Raw genomic sequence first — 21,238 nt, 5'->3', positions numbered from 1 at the left:
ACATATGTGGTATTGCCACATACGTAAATGTCTGAACTAAAAAAATATATTGTTAATTAAACTGCATGGTCAATGGCGACCACGCAAAAAAATTGTCCAATAGCATATTTTTGATCACTTTTTATAAAATTAATAAAAAGCGATCAAGTCTGATCAATACAAAAATTGTACCGATAAAAACTTCAGATCACGGCTGCTGGGGACCCCGGGCATCTCAGCTGCGGCACCCCGCTATCATTACTGCACAGAGCACAAGAGCAGACTCGCTCCGTGTGTAATGACCAGCGATACAGGGGCCGGAGCATTGTAACGTCACGACTCCGCCCCTCGTGATGTCACAGCCCACCCCGTTAATGCAAGTCTATGGGGGGGGGGGGGGCGTGATGGCCACCACACCCCCTCCCATAGACTTGTATTGAGGGGGGGGCGTGACTTAACGATGCTCCGGCCCCTGTATTGCCTGTCATTACGCACGGAACGAGTCTACTCTGTACAGTAATGATAGCAGGGTGCCGCAGCCGAGATGCCCAGGATCCCCAGCAGCGGGACTCCAGCGATCTGACATCTTATCCCCTATCCTTTGGATAGGGGATAAGATGTCTAGGGGCGGAGTACCCCTTTAAGTTGAAAATAGGTTGAGTCCCTAAGGGATTAAATAGTTTTTTAATAGGCTAAGACTGGAAATTAGACAAGGTGCTCCTGGATAAATCAATTTATAGGCTGGATTTACAAACAGTAGTGTGGTTAGTATTTGAAACTACTTATACCCAAACCAGGTATGGAAGTGACACAAAAAACATAATTAAAAGATTTGCACCTTTTTTTGTGTACACACCCCTGTGTACCAAAACACTGGGTATGAAACAGTAGGGTGTTGCTAAACCATCCATAGGTGCTTGGCAGCACTTAAAATAACATACTGGATAACAATTGTAAGACGTTTTGTTCCTCCGCACATATTTATCTTGGTAACTCTAACTTTAATATCTTGTATGTTATTTACATAATACATGCAAAAAAAAAGATTCACACAAGGTCTCCATGACAACACAGAAATCAGAACAGGTTGTCATCACCTCTTAGGAGCAGCCTTCTGGTATCTCGTATTGGAATACACTGTATTTTAAATGTAGTGGCAGTGGATGAGCTTTATCTACTGCTACCAAGTAACTTAAAGGGGTACTCCGGTGGAAAACTTTTTTTTTTTTTAATCAACTAGTGCCAGAAAGTTAAACAGATTTGTAAATTAATTCTATTAAAAAATCTTAATCCTTAAAGTACCGTACTTATTAGCTACTGAATACTACAGAGGAAATTCTTTTCTTTTTGGAACACAACACTCTCTGCTGACATCACGAGCACAGTGCTCTCTGCTGACATCTCTGTCCATTTTAGGAACTGTCCAGAGCAGCATATATTTGCTATGAGGATTTTCTCCTACTCTGGACAGTTTTTAAAATGGACAGAGATGTCAGCAGAGAGCACAGTGCTCGTGATGTCAGCAGAGAGCTCTGTGTTCCAAAAAGAAAATAATTTCTTCTGTAGTATTCAGCAGCCAATAAGTACTGGAAGGTTAAGATTTTTTAAAAGAAGTAATTTACAAATCTGTTAAACTTTCTGGCACCAGTTGATTAAAAAAAAAGTTTTCCACCGGAGTACCCCTTTAATGAGCCAATTCAGTTGCAACATTTGCATCTCATGTACTTATGCAATACAAATGCATATGTTAATGTCACTTCAAAGGAATAATTCATACAAATATGCCATCCTGTGTGGATAATGCACATGATAATGTCACAATACGGGGATAATACACAAAGTGAAATTACAGCATAGGGATTTATTAGATGTCACAGTACAGGGATAATACTCAGTGATATCTACCAGCATATATTGTCAGAAGTGAAATAACAACACAGCCACAATAGTCATAGTACAATCCTCATGTAAAGTGAGTCCACTGCCACTCACAACTAGCCCTGCATATATTATAGTGTGCATCACCACTCACCTTTGTTAGTGATCAGTAAGCTAGTAGCAATGCATACAGTATCATGGGATGGGAGGAGAAGCTTGTATTTGACAGCACTTATTCTTCTCTGCTATTAAATGAAATTTTTGGAGAAAGTGCCCTGGACTGAAAAAACTAAAGGCAGATTAACTATAAATTACATTAGGGTGGAGAAGGGGTTAGTGAAGCATAATTTTTACTAGATGCTATGTGAGCAGAAATGACAGAAATGATAGATTACAGCAAGGAAGGGGTTGCATGACAAAAGCAGCCCTAGTCTATGAAAAAAACTAAAGGAAGATGGAAGAGAGGATATTTAAGAGGTAACACTTAGTACATAGTAAGAAAACTAGTGTTTACACAAGGAACAGGTTTCCACGACTTCATGGCGGGAGAAATGAGAAATGAGACAAAATGACACAGCAGTGTCCAATCTTGGCCAGTGGTTGGCTGAGCAGGCAAGTCCTGCAGCAAGCCACTTGTCTTGGAAGCAGGAAGAAGACTGGAGGACTGAATAGAGCTGAACAGGGATTGTAAGGAACCAGCAGCGGAGAATGGCTAGGTAAGTAAGGGTCTCCCCTCAGTAGCATATTATATTTAGTAAAATACTAGATAACCCATTTAAGGGTTATGGAGAGGGCTCAGGACTGGTTTTTATGGGGTCAGATTGGCTCCTCTTGACCTTCTGATCGCCACCATGGCTGTTGTGAAGATCTGCTCCAATAACCTGCCATAAGTATTAAATCAATTTAATGCATTGCAGTAGTAAGTCTCTAGGGAGACTTAAAAAGTGTTAAGAAAAAAATATTATTAAAAAAATATCCCCCATAATGAAAATTCTAAGGGCCAGTTCACACTACCATTTGGCAATATGGGAACTGGATACGGCTGGGGGGAGCGAAAACCGTCCGCTCCCGTACACCCAGCCGGACCCGGCCCGTATGTAATGTATTTCAATGAGCCGACCAGAGTCAAACGCTGTCTCCGGTCGGCTCCTTTTTGTCCCGTATATGGTTCTCTAACCGGACCTAAAATCGTGGTATACCATGGTTTTGGGTCCGGTCAGAAAACTGTAAACGGGGCAAAAATGAGCTGACCGGAGTCAGCGTTTGACTCTGGTCGGCTCATTGAAATGAATGGGGTTCGGGCTGGATCCGGCTGGGATATGGGAACGCCCGGTTTTTGTTCCCCCCAGCCCTATCTGGTTCCCGTACACTACAAACTTAGTGTGAACCCAGCCTAACCCTCTAACTCCCTTTTCCCATTAAAAAAACAAAAGAATAAAACAATATTTGGTATTGCCATGTGTAGAATTTTCCGAACTATTAAAAAAAAATATAATGTTATTCAAATGGCATGATGGCACACAAAATACCAAAGGCCAGAATTGCTTTATTTCGGGTCACATCATATCCTACTAAACAATGGAAAGTGATCAAAAAGTCTGATATACCGTATGCCACAACGGTACCAACAAATGCTTCAGATTATGAGCCACCATAAAGCTCAATAGACAGAAAAGTAAAACATTTATGAGGGTCATAAATATTTTTTGCAAGTTTACATTTTTTTTAAAGTATAAAATATACATATTGGGTATTGTTATAATTGTACCAATCTGATGAATACAGATAACGTGGTGTAAAAACAAAACCGTCCCAAATTTGCTAAATTGCTTTTTGTTTTTCCAATTTCACAATCATTTTTTTTCTGTTTCACAGTATGTTTAATGGTAAAATAAAGGGCGTTGTTAAGAAGTACAATTGGTCATGCAAACAATAAGCCCTCATATGGGCCTAGAGATGGAAAAATAGTGTTTTTTTTCCAGAAACTCCTCAAAATCTCATGTATTCATTATACAGAGCCTTAGTATTTATTTTTTTATTTCAGTTTTAGATTTCACTGATCCCTTCAGCACCGAAGTGAAGCCAAGAATCCTTTTAATGGGATTACGAAGAAGTGGGAAATCCTCTATACAGAAAGTAGTGTTTCATAAGATGTCCCCAAATGAAACTCTTTTTCTGGAAAGTACCAACAAAATTTGTCGGGAAGATGTCTCCAACAGCTCCTTCGTAAACTTTCAAATTTGGGATTTTCCAGGCCAGATTGACTTCTTTGATCCAACATTTGACTATGAAATGATATTTAGAGGAACAGGGGCACTGATCTTTGTCATCGACTCACAGGTGACAATTTTTTTTTTTGTCTGTTAGTAAGATGTGTGGTAAACACAAACAGTAGACATTTATGCATATGACTGATACATCATCTTAGAGCTTACATACAGCATCCTATATAGTTTTTCTGTGCAGTAGTTTTACATTTTGTTACCATGCTCTCTCACCACTCCTTTTTCATAACAAAATAGGTTGTCACCGCCATGTTGTTATCAGCAGTACAGTATTCTTGTTATTTTCACATACCATTATACTGTATATAACATTTTCCTGCACATGTAAACTGTATTAGTAATTTATGATTTGTTTTCTGAACACAGCTCGAAAATTGGTAGATTAAAACTTGAAAGGGATTTACCCATTGATGACCTATCTTTAAGAAAGGCCACTGATAGGTGATCAGTGGGGTGCAAACACCTAGTCTGATCTGCGTCAGGGCCACTTCCAGGTGCTTAACAGAAGGAAATTGGGGGTCACAACACCTATTCCATGTCATCCACTTTCAACTTTCATTGACATTGGTGTTGTGAATGAGAAGCCTGGACTCCTACATTCTGGAAACATATTGAGGGAGATTTATCAAAACCTGTGTAGAGGAAAAGTTGCCCAGTTGCCCATAGCAACCAATCAGATCGCTTCTTTCATTTTGCAGAGGCCTTGTTAAAAATGAAAGAAGCAAGCTGATTGGTTGCTATGGGCAACTGGGCAACTTTTCCTCTGGACAGGTTTTGATAAATCTCCCCCATTGTCTTTAGCAACTAATCCAGGTTCTGTTCGGAATCCCATAGTTGTATTTGAGTATGGAGGCCTTGCGGTCACTGCTTCAATCCTGCTTTTGCTTGGGGGCAACACACTGATCAAACTGCTGGTGTGATAATCTGAGGAGTCGTTGTATATAAGACAGTAGTGTTACAAGAGACACCAAGAGCTCTGCAATATGTGCAGGACATTATGTGGCCATGTGTTTTCGCTCATTGCAGGGCTTCAAACTGGCATTATAATGCTTGCCCATATATAGCAAGGGTTTCAAACTGCAAAACTTCCTTGGTTTGCTTAGTCGCCAGATTTATTGACAATTGAATTTATGAGACTAGCTTTAATGCCAGCTTTAGCATCCTATGAGTATTCAGGATCTACAAGCCTAGCTCCACCATCTGTGGGAAGCTATGCCACAAGATGCCATTAAAAACATGCATGCCTCCATGCCTGACAGAATTTTATCCGCTTTCCAGGCCAGAGGTAGCCCAACTAGAGCCTTATTTTAAGTGTACAGTTTCCCCAATAAACCTATCCTTTTATCCTAATTCTGTAATCACTTACATTAAGTACACACATTAAGTACACACAGATAAAGTTTTATTTGATTCCTACTTGTTGCATTTGCAATGGGGTCATATCGAAAAGACAGGCAATCGATTTTAAAGTCTCTGATAACCTCTTTAATTCTCTCCCTCATAGTGATAATAAAGTAGCCTTTCATTTTATCATATGCTGTGAAACAAGATGCTATTTCTTCTGGAACGGAATAATGTACACTGCAACCAGTTTGTTTGGTCACAAGTTGCCATCACATATGATAACAATATTTCATAATTTACATAGGTACTCTGGTCATAGACTCCTTTTACAGCAGGGGTCATAAAGAAAAACTGTCTCCACCTGACATCTTGTAATAAGATCACTATATTTCTAATCCTATGTCTTATTTTTTTCCAGGATGATTATATGGAAGCTCTTGCTAGATTGCATCTTACTGTGACCAGCGCATACAAAGTCAATCCTGACATTAACTTTGAGGTTTTTATTCACAAAGTAGATGGTCTGTCAGATGATCACAAAATAGAAACTCAAAGAGATATACATCAGAGGGCAAATGATGATCTCACTGATGCTGGACTAGAGAAAATACACCTCAGGTGAGTTATTCATGCCAGTTATTTCCCCGTGTAATTAGGGTGCATTTCTGCACTTTTAGAATGCTAGACCTACTTCACTTCCGGGGATGCAAGCTCAGCTAGTCCTGGCACTGCGCAGGTACGGGCACGCATGTCTATCTTCGCTATTTGCCAAACATGATGTCTAGCAAAGGCAAGTGATGGCATAGTCATTCTTCTTATCATATTGCTGCAGAATGTACTGCTCTGCCAGTGCTTATCGCAATTAGCGACGGCAGTTTAAGGTTACACTTTAGGGTTAGGGGGTGAGACCTTAAGGTTAGGTGTTTGTATGATGGCTAAGGTTAGGCACTGAAGGTTATGGGTCCAGGGTAGTGGACAGTCATCCCATAACCCTATGTCTATACATTCCCTCCCAATTGCAGATAAGATGAGCAGAGCAGTACATTCAGCAGAAGCCATGGCTTGCTTCGGCCTGTAAGTTACATCATGTTTGGCAAACACAGGGAAGGGCATGTCTGCTTGCAGCTCCAGAATTCTGAGAAGGTCCAAAGAACTTGCAGAACACTGGCTTTAGTGTTGGTCTGATCACCAGAAGTAACAGAATCTTATGGAACTTTGATGCTGTTAGTTCGGATAATCAGATCCAAAATCTGTTAAGGATTTGCAGCAGGCATGAGTGTAATGCATACACAGTCAAGTGTTTGTATTATATTAAAAGCCAACCTACTTATGCTCAAAACCAATACACTTATATTGGGCTATATTATTATCACACTTTATAATGCAAGTTCACTCTGCATACCGTTCAGAATATATATATATATATATATATATATATATATATATATATATATATATATATAAATATAAAATATACGCAATATTACCAATTCTGTAATTTTTAACTGCAGGAGAATTCTGATATTAACGGATTGTCTCAGTATGACTGTCTATGTTAACATGCTCTATTAGGCGTCTGGTCTCTCTCAGCCCAACCTTAGCAGGCTGCTCTTTAACCCCTTAATGACCAAGGCCATTTTCACCTTAAGGACCAGGCCAATTAAATTTTTGTGTTTTTGTTTTTTCCTCCTCCCCTTCTAAAATCCATAACTCTTTTATATTTCCATCTACAGACCCATATAAGGGCTTGTTTTTTGTGTGACCAATTGTACTTTGTAATGAAACCTCTCATTTTACCATAAAATGTACGGCGAACCCCCCCCCAAAAAAAATTTTAGGGAGGAAATTTAAATGAAAACCAAAATTTTATTGGGGGAGGGGATTTTTCACTTTTTTTTTACTTTTTATTTTTACATTTTTCAACTTTTTTTTTTTTTTTACACTTTTTATGTCCCCATAGGGGACTATCTATAGCAATCAGTAGGACACAGCACTGCTCAGTATTATCGGTGATCTTCTGCTCTGGTCTGCTCGATCTCAGACCAGAGCAGAAAACCCCGGGAGACGGCAGGAGCCAGGTGAGGGGACCTCCGGCCGCCATGCTGGAAGATTGCCGCGGCAGCGCTGCGGGCGATCCGATCATCCAATAAAAGTACCGCAATGCCGCAGATGCCGTGATCTGTATTGATCACGGCATCTGAGGGGTTAATGGCGGACATCCGTGTGATCGCGGATGTCGGCCATAACCAGTGGATCCCCGGCTGCTGCTAGCAGCCGGAACCTGCCATGTATGACGCATGCACCCTTCCGATGCTCGCGGTCATACACAGGACGTAAATGTACGTCCTGGTGCGGGAAGTCCCGCCAAACCAGGACGTACATTTACATCCATGGTTGTTAAAGGGTTAAAAACACCTTTCAAACCATATGCTTCCATTCCAAACCATATGCCTAATGGACATTCCTTTAATAAGAGGAAGGTCATTGTACATTTTCCCTGTAGCAGTTTTCCCGAGCAATCCCTGATCATGGGGTTTGGACACACCAGTCTTTTGTTTTACAAACATGCCTTCAACATGCAGGTCAGGCAGGAAATTCAAAATCACCATAAATATCCTTACAAGCTATCAGCAGGCAATATGCTGTTGTGCATGTATGAATGTATGTATGTGTAGTCTGTGAATATCATAAAACATACTGTAGATGGTATGAAAGGAGGCTAAGGTACCTGTCAGATCCCACAAAAAAAAATTTATATGTTACTTTGTACCTAATCCTGACCATGTACATCTAATTTGTATGCCTCTATCACCTATATTTATAAGAATACCTCTTTTTATTAGCTCACAGTGTTAGAAATACTCTCAGGGGAAAGGGGCGTGTCCCTCCTTGTGGTGGTGGGAGGTGATTGGTGTGTCTGCTCATGCAGCCTTGTCCATGAGTCATCTCTTATCCATGACTCATGGACAAGCAGATGCTGCTGCAGGACTGGTTAGTGTCTTAGTAGGTATGGTTTTAAACATGCATATTAAAAAAAGTCTTTAATTTTTATCAGTAACAACATATAAAAAGTTTTTGGATCTGACAGTGCCCATTTAAGTAGCTATTGAAAGTGAAACATTCTATAGTTAAATAGTTTGAAGTATCCGTTCATAGTGAATAGAAGTAAATAACTAAACTAATTATCTGTAGAAGAAATTTCTAAATGTATTTATTACCTGGTTTTATCCTTTTTTCCAGCTTTTATCTTACTAGTATATATGATCATTCGATCTTTGAGGCTTTCAGCAAAGTTGTACAAAAACTAATTCCACAACTTCCAACATTGGAAAACTTGCTGAACATATTTATATCCGTAAGTAACCGTAAAATACGTACTGTAGCATATATAGCCCTAAAATAATATACTATATTGCGGTTATATTTAGTTTTTTTTAGGTTAGATGATTACGACTGTTGACTGATGTTCATTGAAACCGAGGTTGAGAGTTGTTAATATCCCGGTTATATTACTATAGCATTACTATTACTATTCATTCTCAATTTACTGCTAAAGTTAATTAGCCGCTGACTGGGGGATAAATTTAAATGTTGCCTATAGAAGTCTATGCAAAGAAAGGGAAGAACAAAGAGAGGGAGGAGAGAGAGAGAGAAAGACACTGCAGGCTCTAATAAAGTGTTTTACTGTTTTACCATTACATTGTTCAGTGCTGCTGTATGTAGTGTCCTGCTGCTTCAGAGGATACATATATCACTGGGATGGGCAGTATAGCACTTTACTATAGCCTTCTACAGAATCTTTGTGCCTCTATCTCTTTCACTGCACCTCCTCCTTCCTCACAACACCTCCCCACAGACTTCTAAGGGCAGCATGTAACTCCCCCAGTAAGCTTATAATCCGCAATGCCTTATGAAGATGAACGTGTACACTAATGTGTACAGTGATTGCTTAAATGGTTTACAGATATGTAAGCTTCTAAGTATGCTCATGGCTGGAGTTTTGCAAAAAGTTTGCCTTTGTAAAAGAAAGTTGCTTGAATGCTAAGTTATATTTAAAGGGGTGTTCCAGCTGTTTAAAACGTATCCCCTATCCATAGGGTAGGAGAGTAGTGTCTAATCGGGGTAGGGTCGGGTTATGTCTGACCTCTGAGACCAGCGCTTGTGTATCTCAGGAGTGGAGTGGAGGTTGTGCAGACCCACCGCTCCATTTAACAGGTAAAGTCGGATCCCCGTTCTTGAGATTCTGGGGTCCCAAAGGTGAGGCATTTATGATCAGGCATTTATTCCTTATCCTGTAAATAAGGAATACATTTTTAGGTGCTGAAATATTCCATTAAAAGTGAAGAACATTTGTAGGAAGCCTATTGATGACTCTCAACAAGGAGAAAAACACATTTTTAGTAGCCTTTCCAACTCCACAGCTGTACCATATAACCCCCTCTTGTGGTTAGCAAGTAGACTGCAGGATGTACTTACATACAATAGCTGTACTGTATGAGATGGCTATAATTCTTTGTATTACTCCTACTTGTATTTCTTTGTTACAGAATTCTGGGATTGAGAAAGCATTCCTGTTTGATGTAGTTAGCAAAATCTACATCGCAACAGACAGTACCCCTGTGGATATGCAGACCTATGAATTGTGCTGTGACATGATTGATGTAGTCATTGATATCTCTTGTATTTATGGGTATGTCTTTACTGTTTGGATTTTTTTCCCAATCACATTTCTTTAATCTGTAAAATGTTTTGCTTTATTAAACCATTACTGTCTTAAAAAAAAAAAAAACTTGACATATCGATCAGACATGCCAAAAGTTGCTGATCGCACCGGTTCTCACCACTGAGTTATTAACAAGGGAAGTGGTTGTCATTGAGCTCCGCTTCCTGGCTGGCTAAAGATCTGTACATATTTTTGCATAGATCATAGATCCAACTGTGCACATTTTTTATTTTTTTTTGTAAGTATCCAGTTTTGTGTGCCAAAGTGTGTGCCAAATAAGGGAGACAATGGGGCACTTTTATAACAAGTTTTATTTTACAGATTATCTGTCAGCTAAAAAATGTGACCTGTGGAAAGATCATAAAAATACTAAATGCAAAGGTAAATTTGACAACGGTCCAGGATTAGAAAAACATAGCTGCTTTATTCCAGGACTCTTGTTGTGTGTGGAATTGCAGCTCAGTTCCATTGAAGTGCATGGAGCAGAGTTGTAATACCACACACAACCTGAGGACAGGTACGGCACTGTTTTGGAAGAAAATATTTTTTTCCAATCCTGGATAACACCTTTAACCCCTTAACGACCACAGACATAAATGTACGTGGTTTGGCGGTACTTTGTGCACCAGGACGTACATTTACGTCCTGTGTATGACCGTTCCGATGCTCGCGTCATACACGGCAGGTTCCGGCTGCTAGCAGCAGCCAGGGACCAGCCCGTATCGGCCGACATCCGCGATTGCGCGGATGTCCGCCATTAACCCCTCAGATGCCGTGATCAATACAGATCACGGCATCTGCGGCAGTGAGTTACTTTAAATGGATGATCGGATCGCCCGCAGCGCTGTCGCAGCGATCCGATCGTCCAGCATGGCGGCCGGAGGTCCCCTCACCTGGCTCCGGCCGTCTCCCGGGGTCTTCTGCTCTGGTCTGAGATCGAGCAGACCAGAGCAGAAGATCACCGATAATACTGATCGGTGCTATGTCCTATGCATAGCACTGAACAGTATTAGCAATCAAATGATTGATATAGATAGTCCCCTATGGGGACATAAAAAGTGTAAAAAAAAAAAAGTTTAAAACTGTAAAAATATAGAGTAAAAAAAAAGTGAAAAATCCCCTCCCCCAAAAAAAATTTTAATTGTCCGTTTTGCCATTTTAGCCCCAAAAATTTAATTTTTTTAAATAAACATATTTGGTATCGCCGCATGCGTAAATGTCCAAACTATCAAAATATAATGTTAATGATCTCGTACAGTGAATGGCGTAAACGTAAAAAATAAAAAAAAGTCCAAAAATGCTGCTTTTTTGTCACATTTTATTTAAAAAAATGCATTAAAAATTATCTAAAAGTTTTATATATGCAAATGTGGTATCGCTAAAAATTACAAATGACGGCACAAAAAATGAGCCCTAATACCGCCCTATATGCGGAAAAATGAAAAAATTTAGGTGGTCAAAATAGGGTGATTTTAGATTACTGATTTTGTACAAAAAATGTTAGATTTTTTTTTAAGCGGTACAAAAATGTAAAAGTATCTAGCTATGGGTATCATTTTAATTGTATTTACCCACAGAATAAAGAACACATGTCATTTTTACCGTAAATTGTACAGTGTGAAAACGAAACCCTCCAAAATGTGCAAACTTTTGGTTTTCATAAAAATTTCCTCCCTAAAATTTTTTTGAGGGGTTCGCTGTACATTTTATGGTAGAATCAGAGGTTTCATTACAAAGTACAATTGGTTATGCAAAAAACAAGCCCCTATATGGGTCTGTAGATGGAAATATAAAAGAGTTATGGATTTTAGAAGGCGAGGAGGAAAAAACGAAAATGCTCTAAAAAAATTGGCCTGGTCCTTAAGGTGAAAATGGGCTTCGTCCTTAAGGGGTTAAAATCAATTTCCACAGCAGAAACAGCTAGGTGTTTGACTTTGGCAGAAGGGTCTCATTGTACAGAAACTGGATGCAGTTTTGTGTTTTCACAACTAACTTCAAGTGCAAGTCTAATTCTACTTGCTAACCCCTCAGAAGATTTTGGAACTCCTGGTCTTCTAGTAATTGGGACGGAAATTGCCATATTATATCTGTTCCTTTTGTATAAATCCCAAACATATGGGAGCGTGATCCCATATATCACCAGAGTTTCTTTGCCTACTTCTTCTTTACTTGTAGATGCTGCATTCAATAGCAACCATGACATTTAGGCAGTTAGACAGAATACAGAAAGATTGCAGTGTTTTATACGAAATATTGCTTGTTCGAGTCCCCTATCCACTACAAGAATAAAAAGACTGAATCATATATAAGCTCTAATCTATACTATAATTATATTATAAAATAAAAATAAAAAAAAGAAACATTAGTGGTATTGCCACAGCTGTCAAAATAAAAAACATTAAAATTATCTGCATGACACTAAAAAAAAAGAAAAAAGAAAAAAAACACTAACAATCTAATGCCAGAATTTCATGGGGATGCAAAGTTAATTATTTTTTAGTAAGTAGTAAAACATAACTTACAGTAAAACTGTAAATGTGGAATCATTGTAATCGTACTGATCCACAGAAAAAAGGTAACATGGTATTTCCCAACCAGGGTGCCTCCAGCTGTGGCCAAACTACAACTCCCAGCATGCCCGGACAGCCAAAGGCTGTCCGGGCATGCTGGGACTTGTAGTTTGGCCACAGCTGGAGGCACCCTGGTTGGTAAAAACTGAGGTAACATGTCATATATACAGCATAGAGGACAATCAGGAGGGGGTTAATACCAGTAAAAGCCTGGCCTGGTTGTGGTTGACATAGTTTACACATTGATGTCAATGGAATACTGTTTAAACCATTTGTAATATGATTAAATAAAAATGCATGTCCCTATAAAGGGGTACTCTGCTGGAAAACATTTTTTTTATATCAACTGGTGCCAGAAAGTTAAACAGATTTGTAAATTACTTCTATTTAAAAATCATAATCCTTATAGTACTTATCAGCTACTGTATACTACAGAGGAAGTTATTTTCTTTTTTAACTTCCTTTCTGTCTGACCACAAGTGCTCTCTGCTGACACCTCTGTCCATGTCAGGAACTGTCCAGAACAGGATAGGTTTGCTCCTACTCTGGACAGTTCCTAAAATGGACAGAGGTGTCAGCAAAGAGCACTTGTGGTCAGACAGAAAGGAAGTTCAAAAAGAAAAGAACTTTGTCTGTGGTATACAGAGGCTGATAAGTACTGGAAGGATTAACTTTTTTTAAATAGAAGTAATTTACAAATTTGTTTAACTTTCTGGCACCAGTTGATTTAAAAAAAATAAAGTTTTCCACCGGAGTACTCCTTTAAACCATTTGTAATATGATGAAAAAAAAATGCATGTCCCTTTAATGTTGGTTGCTCTTGCAAGCTCTTGTTTCCTTTTCCAATTATTGTTGGACTAAGCCCTCTAGTGGTAGGAATTCATTACAGCAACAGTTCACAATATTTTCTAACCACAAACAAAACTGGAAGTTTCCCATGTCTTAAAGCGTTTAAAGGGGTACTCCGGCCCTGAGACATCTTATCCCCTATCCAAAGGATAGGGGATAAGATGTCTCACTGCGGGGGTCCCACCGCTGGGGACCCCGCAATCTTGTCACGCCCCCTCCTATAGACTTGCATAGTGGGGGCAGGGGTGACGTCACACGGGGCGGAGTCGTGATGTCACGATACTACGGCCTCGTGGTCGCCACCGGGCTGTTTGTGAGCTGGCACTGCTGCCTGTAGCTCAAACAGGTGGGACCCCCACGGTGAGACATCTTATCCCCTATCCTTTGGATAGGGGATAAGATGTCTCAGGGCCGGAGTACCCCTTTAACGGCTATAAAGAAGGAATGTGACGAGTAAGTAGATTTCTTATAGGAAAACTATTTTGGACATAAAATCCATACATCACATACAACTAACATTTCTACAGACACAATGGAAAACCATAAGGGATCACAGCGTTTATAAATCATATATGCCTCAGAATATTAATACACACACATTGGCACAGATTTATCAATCTGTCCAGGATAAAAATGTGTTTGATTTCCCATAACAACCAATCACAGATCATCTTTCATATTTTGGACGACTGTTAAAATGACGGCTGCGCTGTTATTGGTTGCTGTGGACAAATCCAGACAGTTTATTCCCCGACAGACTGATAAATATGGACCATTAACTGGATTCATTGTGAACGGTGAAATATTCATCATTACAATTGCAGTTATTTGCACAAGTTCCTCTAACCATAAAATGTTCTTTTACAGATAGTAAAGAAAATGTCCAGGAACTGATGGGCACTTGTCAACCTTAGGTTACTAGTTGTCATTTTTTACATTAACCCTTTCAAGACCGGATCATTTCCATATTTTATGTTTGGTTTTCCTCCTTAGGTTCTAAAATGACTTGTTTTCTTGCAGGATCAATTTTGTAACCTGGTGTAAAAAAAAAAATGACATGACCCGGATTAGACCAGTTTAATACATTCATAGGATAACTGAATAGGACCAACATGGCATCAGTCATGAAGACTTCACATATCATGTGATTACTAACATTTAATCTAGGTATCAAACAGGTGATTAGTATTGTTGAGGATTGTGCCGTAAAGGGCATGTTCCCATATAAAAAAAAAATTGATATGGATTTTGTTGCACATTTTGTACCTAAACCTGCAACAAATCTCCCATTTTGCCAAGTGAATGGGGTTTTTGGTGGAAGGTGGTAAATGAAGACCATGCAGGATGGATGGCCACCCCACCACCATCTCACGGAGCAGCCCTGCATCTGCACAGATGATTTTGTGTAGTATGTTTATTGGGTCCATAGTTTTTTTTAAATCTCTTTAAAGGGCTACTCCCACCCTAGACATCTTATCCCCATTGAGGGGACGGGGCGGGAACGGGGCGGGGACGGAGTGTGACGTCACACGTGGGCGGAGTCCTGACGTCATGGACTTCCGTTCCCGTGTTCGCGACCAAGACCCTCCAGCGCTTCCGGACAAGAAACAGGTGGGTGCCACATGCAACATTGCGGCGGGGGTCCCACGGTCAGACATCTTATCCCCTATCCTTTGGATAGGGGATAAGATGTCTAGGGTGGGAGTACCCCTTTAAGTCTGTCAAGAACTAGTCAAGAAATGCTACTGCTTCTTCTCTCTTAATCCTTATTCACCCAGACCAACCCCATTTATTGTATGGTCCCAACTCCTACTCATCTTGGTATCAACTGGTACGTCAGCAGACTTTTAAATACATGTTAGAAAACTCTATGCTATGCATATTAGAAAAGTCTATGCTCTTTAACATTGTAAAAAAATACATTCTAAAAAAAAAAAAAAAGGTTGAATACCCTTCTAAAAGTATGTTACCATGATGAGGAGGCCCAACTCATGCTTCAGCTAAGAGCTTTTGTTACTAAACATGTATGACTGACTCCTTATATCAGTCCTGAAAATAATCGATTTTTCTAGAGCATATGGTACATCTGTTGCTACTTGTATTGCAAAAGGAAAAATATATTTTTAGGGTACGTTCCCACACGACGTATTTTGCTGCGTATTTGCTGCGTATTTGGTGCTGCGTATTTTCCTACCCATTGACTTCAACAGGGAAAATAAAATTTGCAGCAGCAAATACGCAGCAAATACGCCGTGTGGGAACGTACCCTTACTGTGTTAGCCAGTAGATATATAATTTATTATTGCTTTCATTGCATATATGTTTTTATGTTTACTTGCTTCCTCAATTTCTTTTTCTCTTATCAGGTTGAAAGGAGCGGGCACACCTTATGATAAAGAATCGCTGGCAATTATAAAATTAAATAATACCACCATTTTGTATTTAAAGGAAGTGACAAAATTCCTAGCTCTTGTATGTTTTGTGAGAGAGGAGAGTTTTGAAAGAAAAGGTAAATGATTTTCTGAACAAGACAGTTAACTCATGTTCACAGTGCCATACAGAAATGCATGGACAACACTACTGGCCTACTGTATACTCCTTAATAATTGTAATACAATGTGGCACTTTTGTGGGGCACTGTATTTTTCTGTAATAATCAGAATTAGAGAATACTCCAGTAAAAAAATGTCGAGCAGTGAAATAGGTACAATACAGACTTATAGAATTATATATTTGCTGCATTTGGCATCCCGGTGACATGGGTCTCAAACACAGCAATGTGCATGAGGCCTTGAAGAAAAATGACAGCTGGTTCACCGCACTCAATACACTATAGTGTGGGGGAACCTGAGTAAAACGATTTATCACTTACATAAACCGGTGGTCCGGTTGAGGAGTTATAGTTCATGTTGCTAGTAAGCTAATATGGTCTAGAATTTTTTCATGTAGAGCAACAATTCTTTTTTTCCAGTGAGTTCTTTGCGATGAGGTGCCATGTTGAAATTCCAATGTCCGGTATTAGAGAGAGTGAAAGCAATAACACTAAAGTTACAAACTCTGCTTCCCATTTATATCTGAGACTTTGGAGCACTATCGAGTCACATGACATTGTGAAGGGAAAATGGCTAATTTTCCACAATTTGGACATTTCCAATTAGGGATGTACTCACATTTGTAGCCATGGTTTAGATAATATTGGCTGTGAGTTGCGTTATTTTAAGAGGACACGACATTAAACACCTTTGTATAGGCTGTGCACTCACTACTTTACATTGTAGCAGAGCGTAATTTCTTCAGTGTTGTCACAGTAAAAAATATAATTAACTATTTTCAAAAATGTGAGGGGTGGACTCACTTATGTGAGATATTGTAGCAGAGTGCAGGCGTCTGCTCCCACCTCTTAAATCTTAAGTCCTAAAGACGTATAGCTTATGCCCACTTGAGCGTTCTGCTATTCTTGCAGAGCACTCTCTTCGCATAGGCTCTCAGGTCATTTGGACAAGAGAGGGAAGATTTATCTATAACAAACTATTTCTCCACCTGGTAAAGCACTTGTGGCATCAGAAATAATGTTTTTATGCTTGATAATAGAAGAAAAGCCAGCTATAGATAAATGCAAGGAAAGTCCCATTTATTGAAGTAAAAATCCAGAGACACAAAGTGAACAAGGTAACGCATTTCAGGCATTGCCTCCCTTAGTCATGGCGGCATCGCCTGAAACGTGTTACCTTGTTCACTTTGTGTCTCTGGATTTATACTTCAATAAATAGGACTTTCTTTGCATTTATCCATCGCTGGCTTTTCTTCTATTCTCTGGACTATTGTGCTGCCATACACCTGCCGTGCGGTGGATGGGATACCTGCGGTGAGCTGGCTTACCTATGCTTGCTGTATGCTTGATAATGTTTTTTTTTTTTTTTAAATGTATATGAAATGTAATTATAGTAATTATAATTATAGTAATAGTTAGTATAGTAATTGTAATTAAACATTTTGTGATTTAATATATTAGAATGTATTATATTTATTTTATCATTTTGACAGTTGCCAGATAATTTCTTCAAAGTGTAGTAAGAAAAAAAAGAAAAAGTGCAAAAATGAAAAGTGTGAATGAATTGTTTTAGTGAAGCAAGGCCTTATATACTCTGATCCTATCCAATTAGTGCTGACCATATCATATTGGGTAGGGACCCACCCTATTCACAAGAGAATGGAAACTCCCAATGCATAGTTAGATTTCCAGTGACAAAGAGAAATGACACAATCTAGAGTCAAAATGAAAGATGATACAGAATCATTATTTCATAAGGAACTTATTTACTAAAATACACAGGTTAGGAGACCTTAAACTCGCTATTCCTATCTCAACTAAGGCTTTATTCACAATACTGGTACTACAGAAGCCGATGGATCCCGCTGAGGTCAGCGGGGCCTGTTAGACACAGTTGTTGGGCAATGGCAGCACTACCTATGAGATAAAACCCATAGGCAAACATGAGCTATATATTTAAGTTCTCTTCCATTCAGAACCTTACGTTTAATTACTGTGTTAGTGTATTATTATAATAATTGTATATTTTTTATTGTATTATAATGTCAATTTGTTAAAAAGCAAAAAAAAAGTCCATTTGAGCACATACATAATCTGTTTTATGTCAGCACAATGTGTGAGCTAATCCAGATCAAAGCATTATGTGAGCTGTAAAAGGCTCTGAGGGAAAACAACACTTTAGTTCTAGGTTTTATCTAATTCCTACAATACAAAAAGATGTTTTACCCCTTTCTTCTATAATAATACTCCACTGCATAATGTATCAGCATTCTCTTTAATATTACAATGCTGTGACAAAGGATCCCAACTCATATTGGCATTTTTACCTTACATTGAAAAATAAAATAAAAAGCAAACACAGTATATTAACTCCTTACAGTCCTGCACCAGACAAAGATGTTCAAGAAAGTAAGTTTGTTAATACAAACTGCTTTTCCTTATACAGTACCTATATTTCGTGGGCACATCACCTAGTATTGGCCTCTGTCATTGGCAGCTTCCCTCCTTCAACAATAGCTGAGATTACAGAAAACTTTGATCTCATCTGTTTACCCATAATCTCCATGATAGCTAATATATTTATATGGACATGTGTAAAACTGCTAAGGCCTCAAGACCACCCTTCGAAGGTGTTAGGATGCCCTTTCAGTTTTTGTGCTCAAAGCAAGGCGTTACAGTTTTATAAAAAGAATAAACACAGCTAAAGCAGCTCACCAAAGAGTTTAATACTATAAGTCTCCAAAAAGTTTTAGTGAAGTAAATGAGACACAGTGTCTACTGTTTCAAAGTGTGTTTAACCCAATAATTTATTATTACTTTAGGAAATTCTTTTTCCTTTCATTTTGTTCACAGGTTTAATAGATTACAATTTCCATTGCTTTCGTAAGGCAATTCAAGAAGTGTTTGAGGTAAGGGTGAAAGTGCTCAGATCTCGCAAACAACTTAGTCAAATACGAAAAAGCAGAAGAGCCGCCTCCAATGGCCGGCCAAGAGTTCCGATGTAACGATGAATCATTTGAAAGAAGAGCTAGTACTGTTGGGATTCAGCTTTTCTTCTTCTTCATATTGTGCGTGCCTGAACATAATTCTATTCCTCAAGAGTGATTATAAGAAACTTTACCTTATAGACAATCATGGTCATCTGTCCTATGATGAAAACATCAAACAAAAGTCTAGTGTTAATAATATATTTACCTGGGAGATTACACTATGCTATCATATAGAATAAGAGAAAGATTTCATCTAATGATATTTCATCTAATGATAATTCATCTAATGATAGTAATTGTGGTCACACAGAAATCCAGCGGGTTTGGATCTCTGCCGACAGTTCTGTAACTTGCGGTAATTTGTGGGCTGCAGTGTCACCAAATTAGTTGCAATGTAGCGCAACATTGAGGTCTTATGTCAGGTGGATAAAAGTAGCCTTAAAGGGGTTGTCTGGGTAAAAAAAAAATTTAAAATCTGGTCATGGAGGAGTTAAGTAAAAAAAGAACCATCTATTACCTTCCTCACACCAATGGCACCGCAAGAATAACAGAGCTTTGTTTCCTGCTGTCCAGTGTGTCTGGGCTTGGTGACGTGACGTCACACACTCACTCATCCAATCAGCGGCCACAGTGGTGTCCCGCCTCTGCCACTGATTGGCTAAGTGGGTATGTGACATCACATCCCTAAACGTAGACACACTGAAGAGCAACAAAGCTCTGTTATATTGGTGGTTGTGTGGGAAAGAGGAAAGTAAAAGATGATTCTTTATTTTACTTAACCCATCCCTAAGCAGGTTAAAAAGAACATATTCTATGGACAACCCCTTTAAGATCACCTAAACACAACCTATTATTCATAATGCATGCAGTCTGTCATAATGTCTGTCATTGATTTAACTGGTCTGATCCAATATAATTTGTTTCTTTGTTGAAACATACTGATAAACACTTGCACAAAACAATATGATAGTATGATAAATATTTTTTTAGGTTTTCTGATTTTTTATAATAAAAATGTTAAAGGTATTTTTGCACAAAAGTACAGTGCACTTTTTATACAATTTATTAAAATGACAGATTGTAAATTACATATGTAAATTATTCTGAAAACAATAGGGAACTTTTGTGATATTATAGTAATGCATTAACCTATTGTCTACTTTGTATATATCTGCTGTGCAGCATCAGGAAAAGTAGTAGAGTAAGGCCAGGTTTCCACACAGGTATTAGTCCTTCCTTCATATTTCCCATTCATTTTGGTTTTGGCTCAAAAACTGCAGTTGAAAAAAAACATGAGAAAAAAACCTGTGTGGAAGCCTGGCCTTAATGTAGTGTTCTTTAATGGGACAACTGATTTTTAGTTTAATAAAAATAGTTCAGAGAACCTGATGAAATATACTACATATATATTTAAATATAATTAAAGGGGTTTTCCAGCCAGGTAGAATATTTCTGCTCAAGGAAGGCTGAAAATGAGCCTGCCTAAGCCCAAATTTTAAAATTACTATCTGGCTGGAAACCCCCTTTTACAAATGTTCAGCTTTATTTTCAGTGGCCATTTGAAGAGGAAAAAAATATGTTTTTGTTCGAGTTTTTATATCATTTTGTAGCCATAGGTGTCCTAATGCATGGCATGAAAAATAAAACCATTGTTGAAATCAAGATACCCGAGGCTATAAAATTATATATATATATATATATATATATATATATATCTGTATATAAAAAAAACTTTATATTGATCACAGTTGCTCTTTAAAGGGGTGTTCATTTTTTAATTTTCTTTGTCAACAGAATAGGAAATCATAAATTTCACTAACATATTATTCTAAAACATGTATTTAAAATTCTTCTCACATAACTTTGTTATATCAGTGTAGTGCAGTATAGCCCATGGATCAATCCATTACACAGAATAGGACTAAAATATGGCATTAGTCATATAGCTCCTTGCATTTAGTAAGCAAGGGGACTACATGACACACAAGAGAGATCAATGGGAAAATGTATAGATCGAATATTGAAATAATAATTTTTTATTCTATAAACAAATAAAGGTACCACAGAAA

The 21,238-nt window shown here is 38.4% G+C and overlaps 1 protein-coding gene across 1 annotated transcript in view; it reads left to right on the top strand.

Annotated features, from left to right (window-relative positions):
- The window catches only part of RRAGD (Ras related GTP binding D), a 31,053-nt gene extending 11,230 nt beyond the window's left edge, over positions 1-19,823 (top strand). Inside the window, exons 2-7 of the mRNA XM_056566108.1 lie at positions 3,902-4,197; positions 5,905-6,104; positions 8,727-8,841; positions 10,034-10,176; positions 15,995-16,137; positions 19,033-19,823. Of these exons, the coding sequence (XP_056422083.1) occupies positions 3,902-4,197; positions 5,905-6,104; positions 8,727-8,841; positions 10,034-10,176; positions 15,995-16,137; positions 19,033-19,184 (1,049 nt within the window). The 3' untranslated portion in view covers positions 19,185-19,823. The remainder of the gene's footprint in view (positions 1-3,901; positions 4,198-5,904; positions 6,105-8,726; positions 8,842-10,033; positions 10,177-15,994; positions 16,138-19,032) is intronic.
- The last annotated feature ends 1,415 nt before the right edge of the window (positions 19,824-21,238 follow it).

The sequence above is a fragment of the Hyla sarda genome, chromosome 3 (assembly GCF_029499605.1).
Source record: "Hyla sarda isolate aHylSar1 chromosome 3, aHylSar1.hap1, whole genome shotgun sequence".
NCBI lineage: Eukaryota > Metazoa > Chordata > Amphibia > Anura > Hylidae > Hyla > Hyla sarda.
The sequence above is the reverse complement of the archived record's forward strand: the minus strand, read 5'-3'. Positions and strand labels throughout refer to the sequence as shown.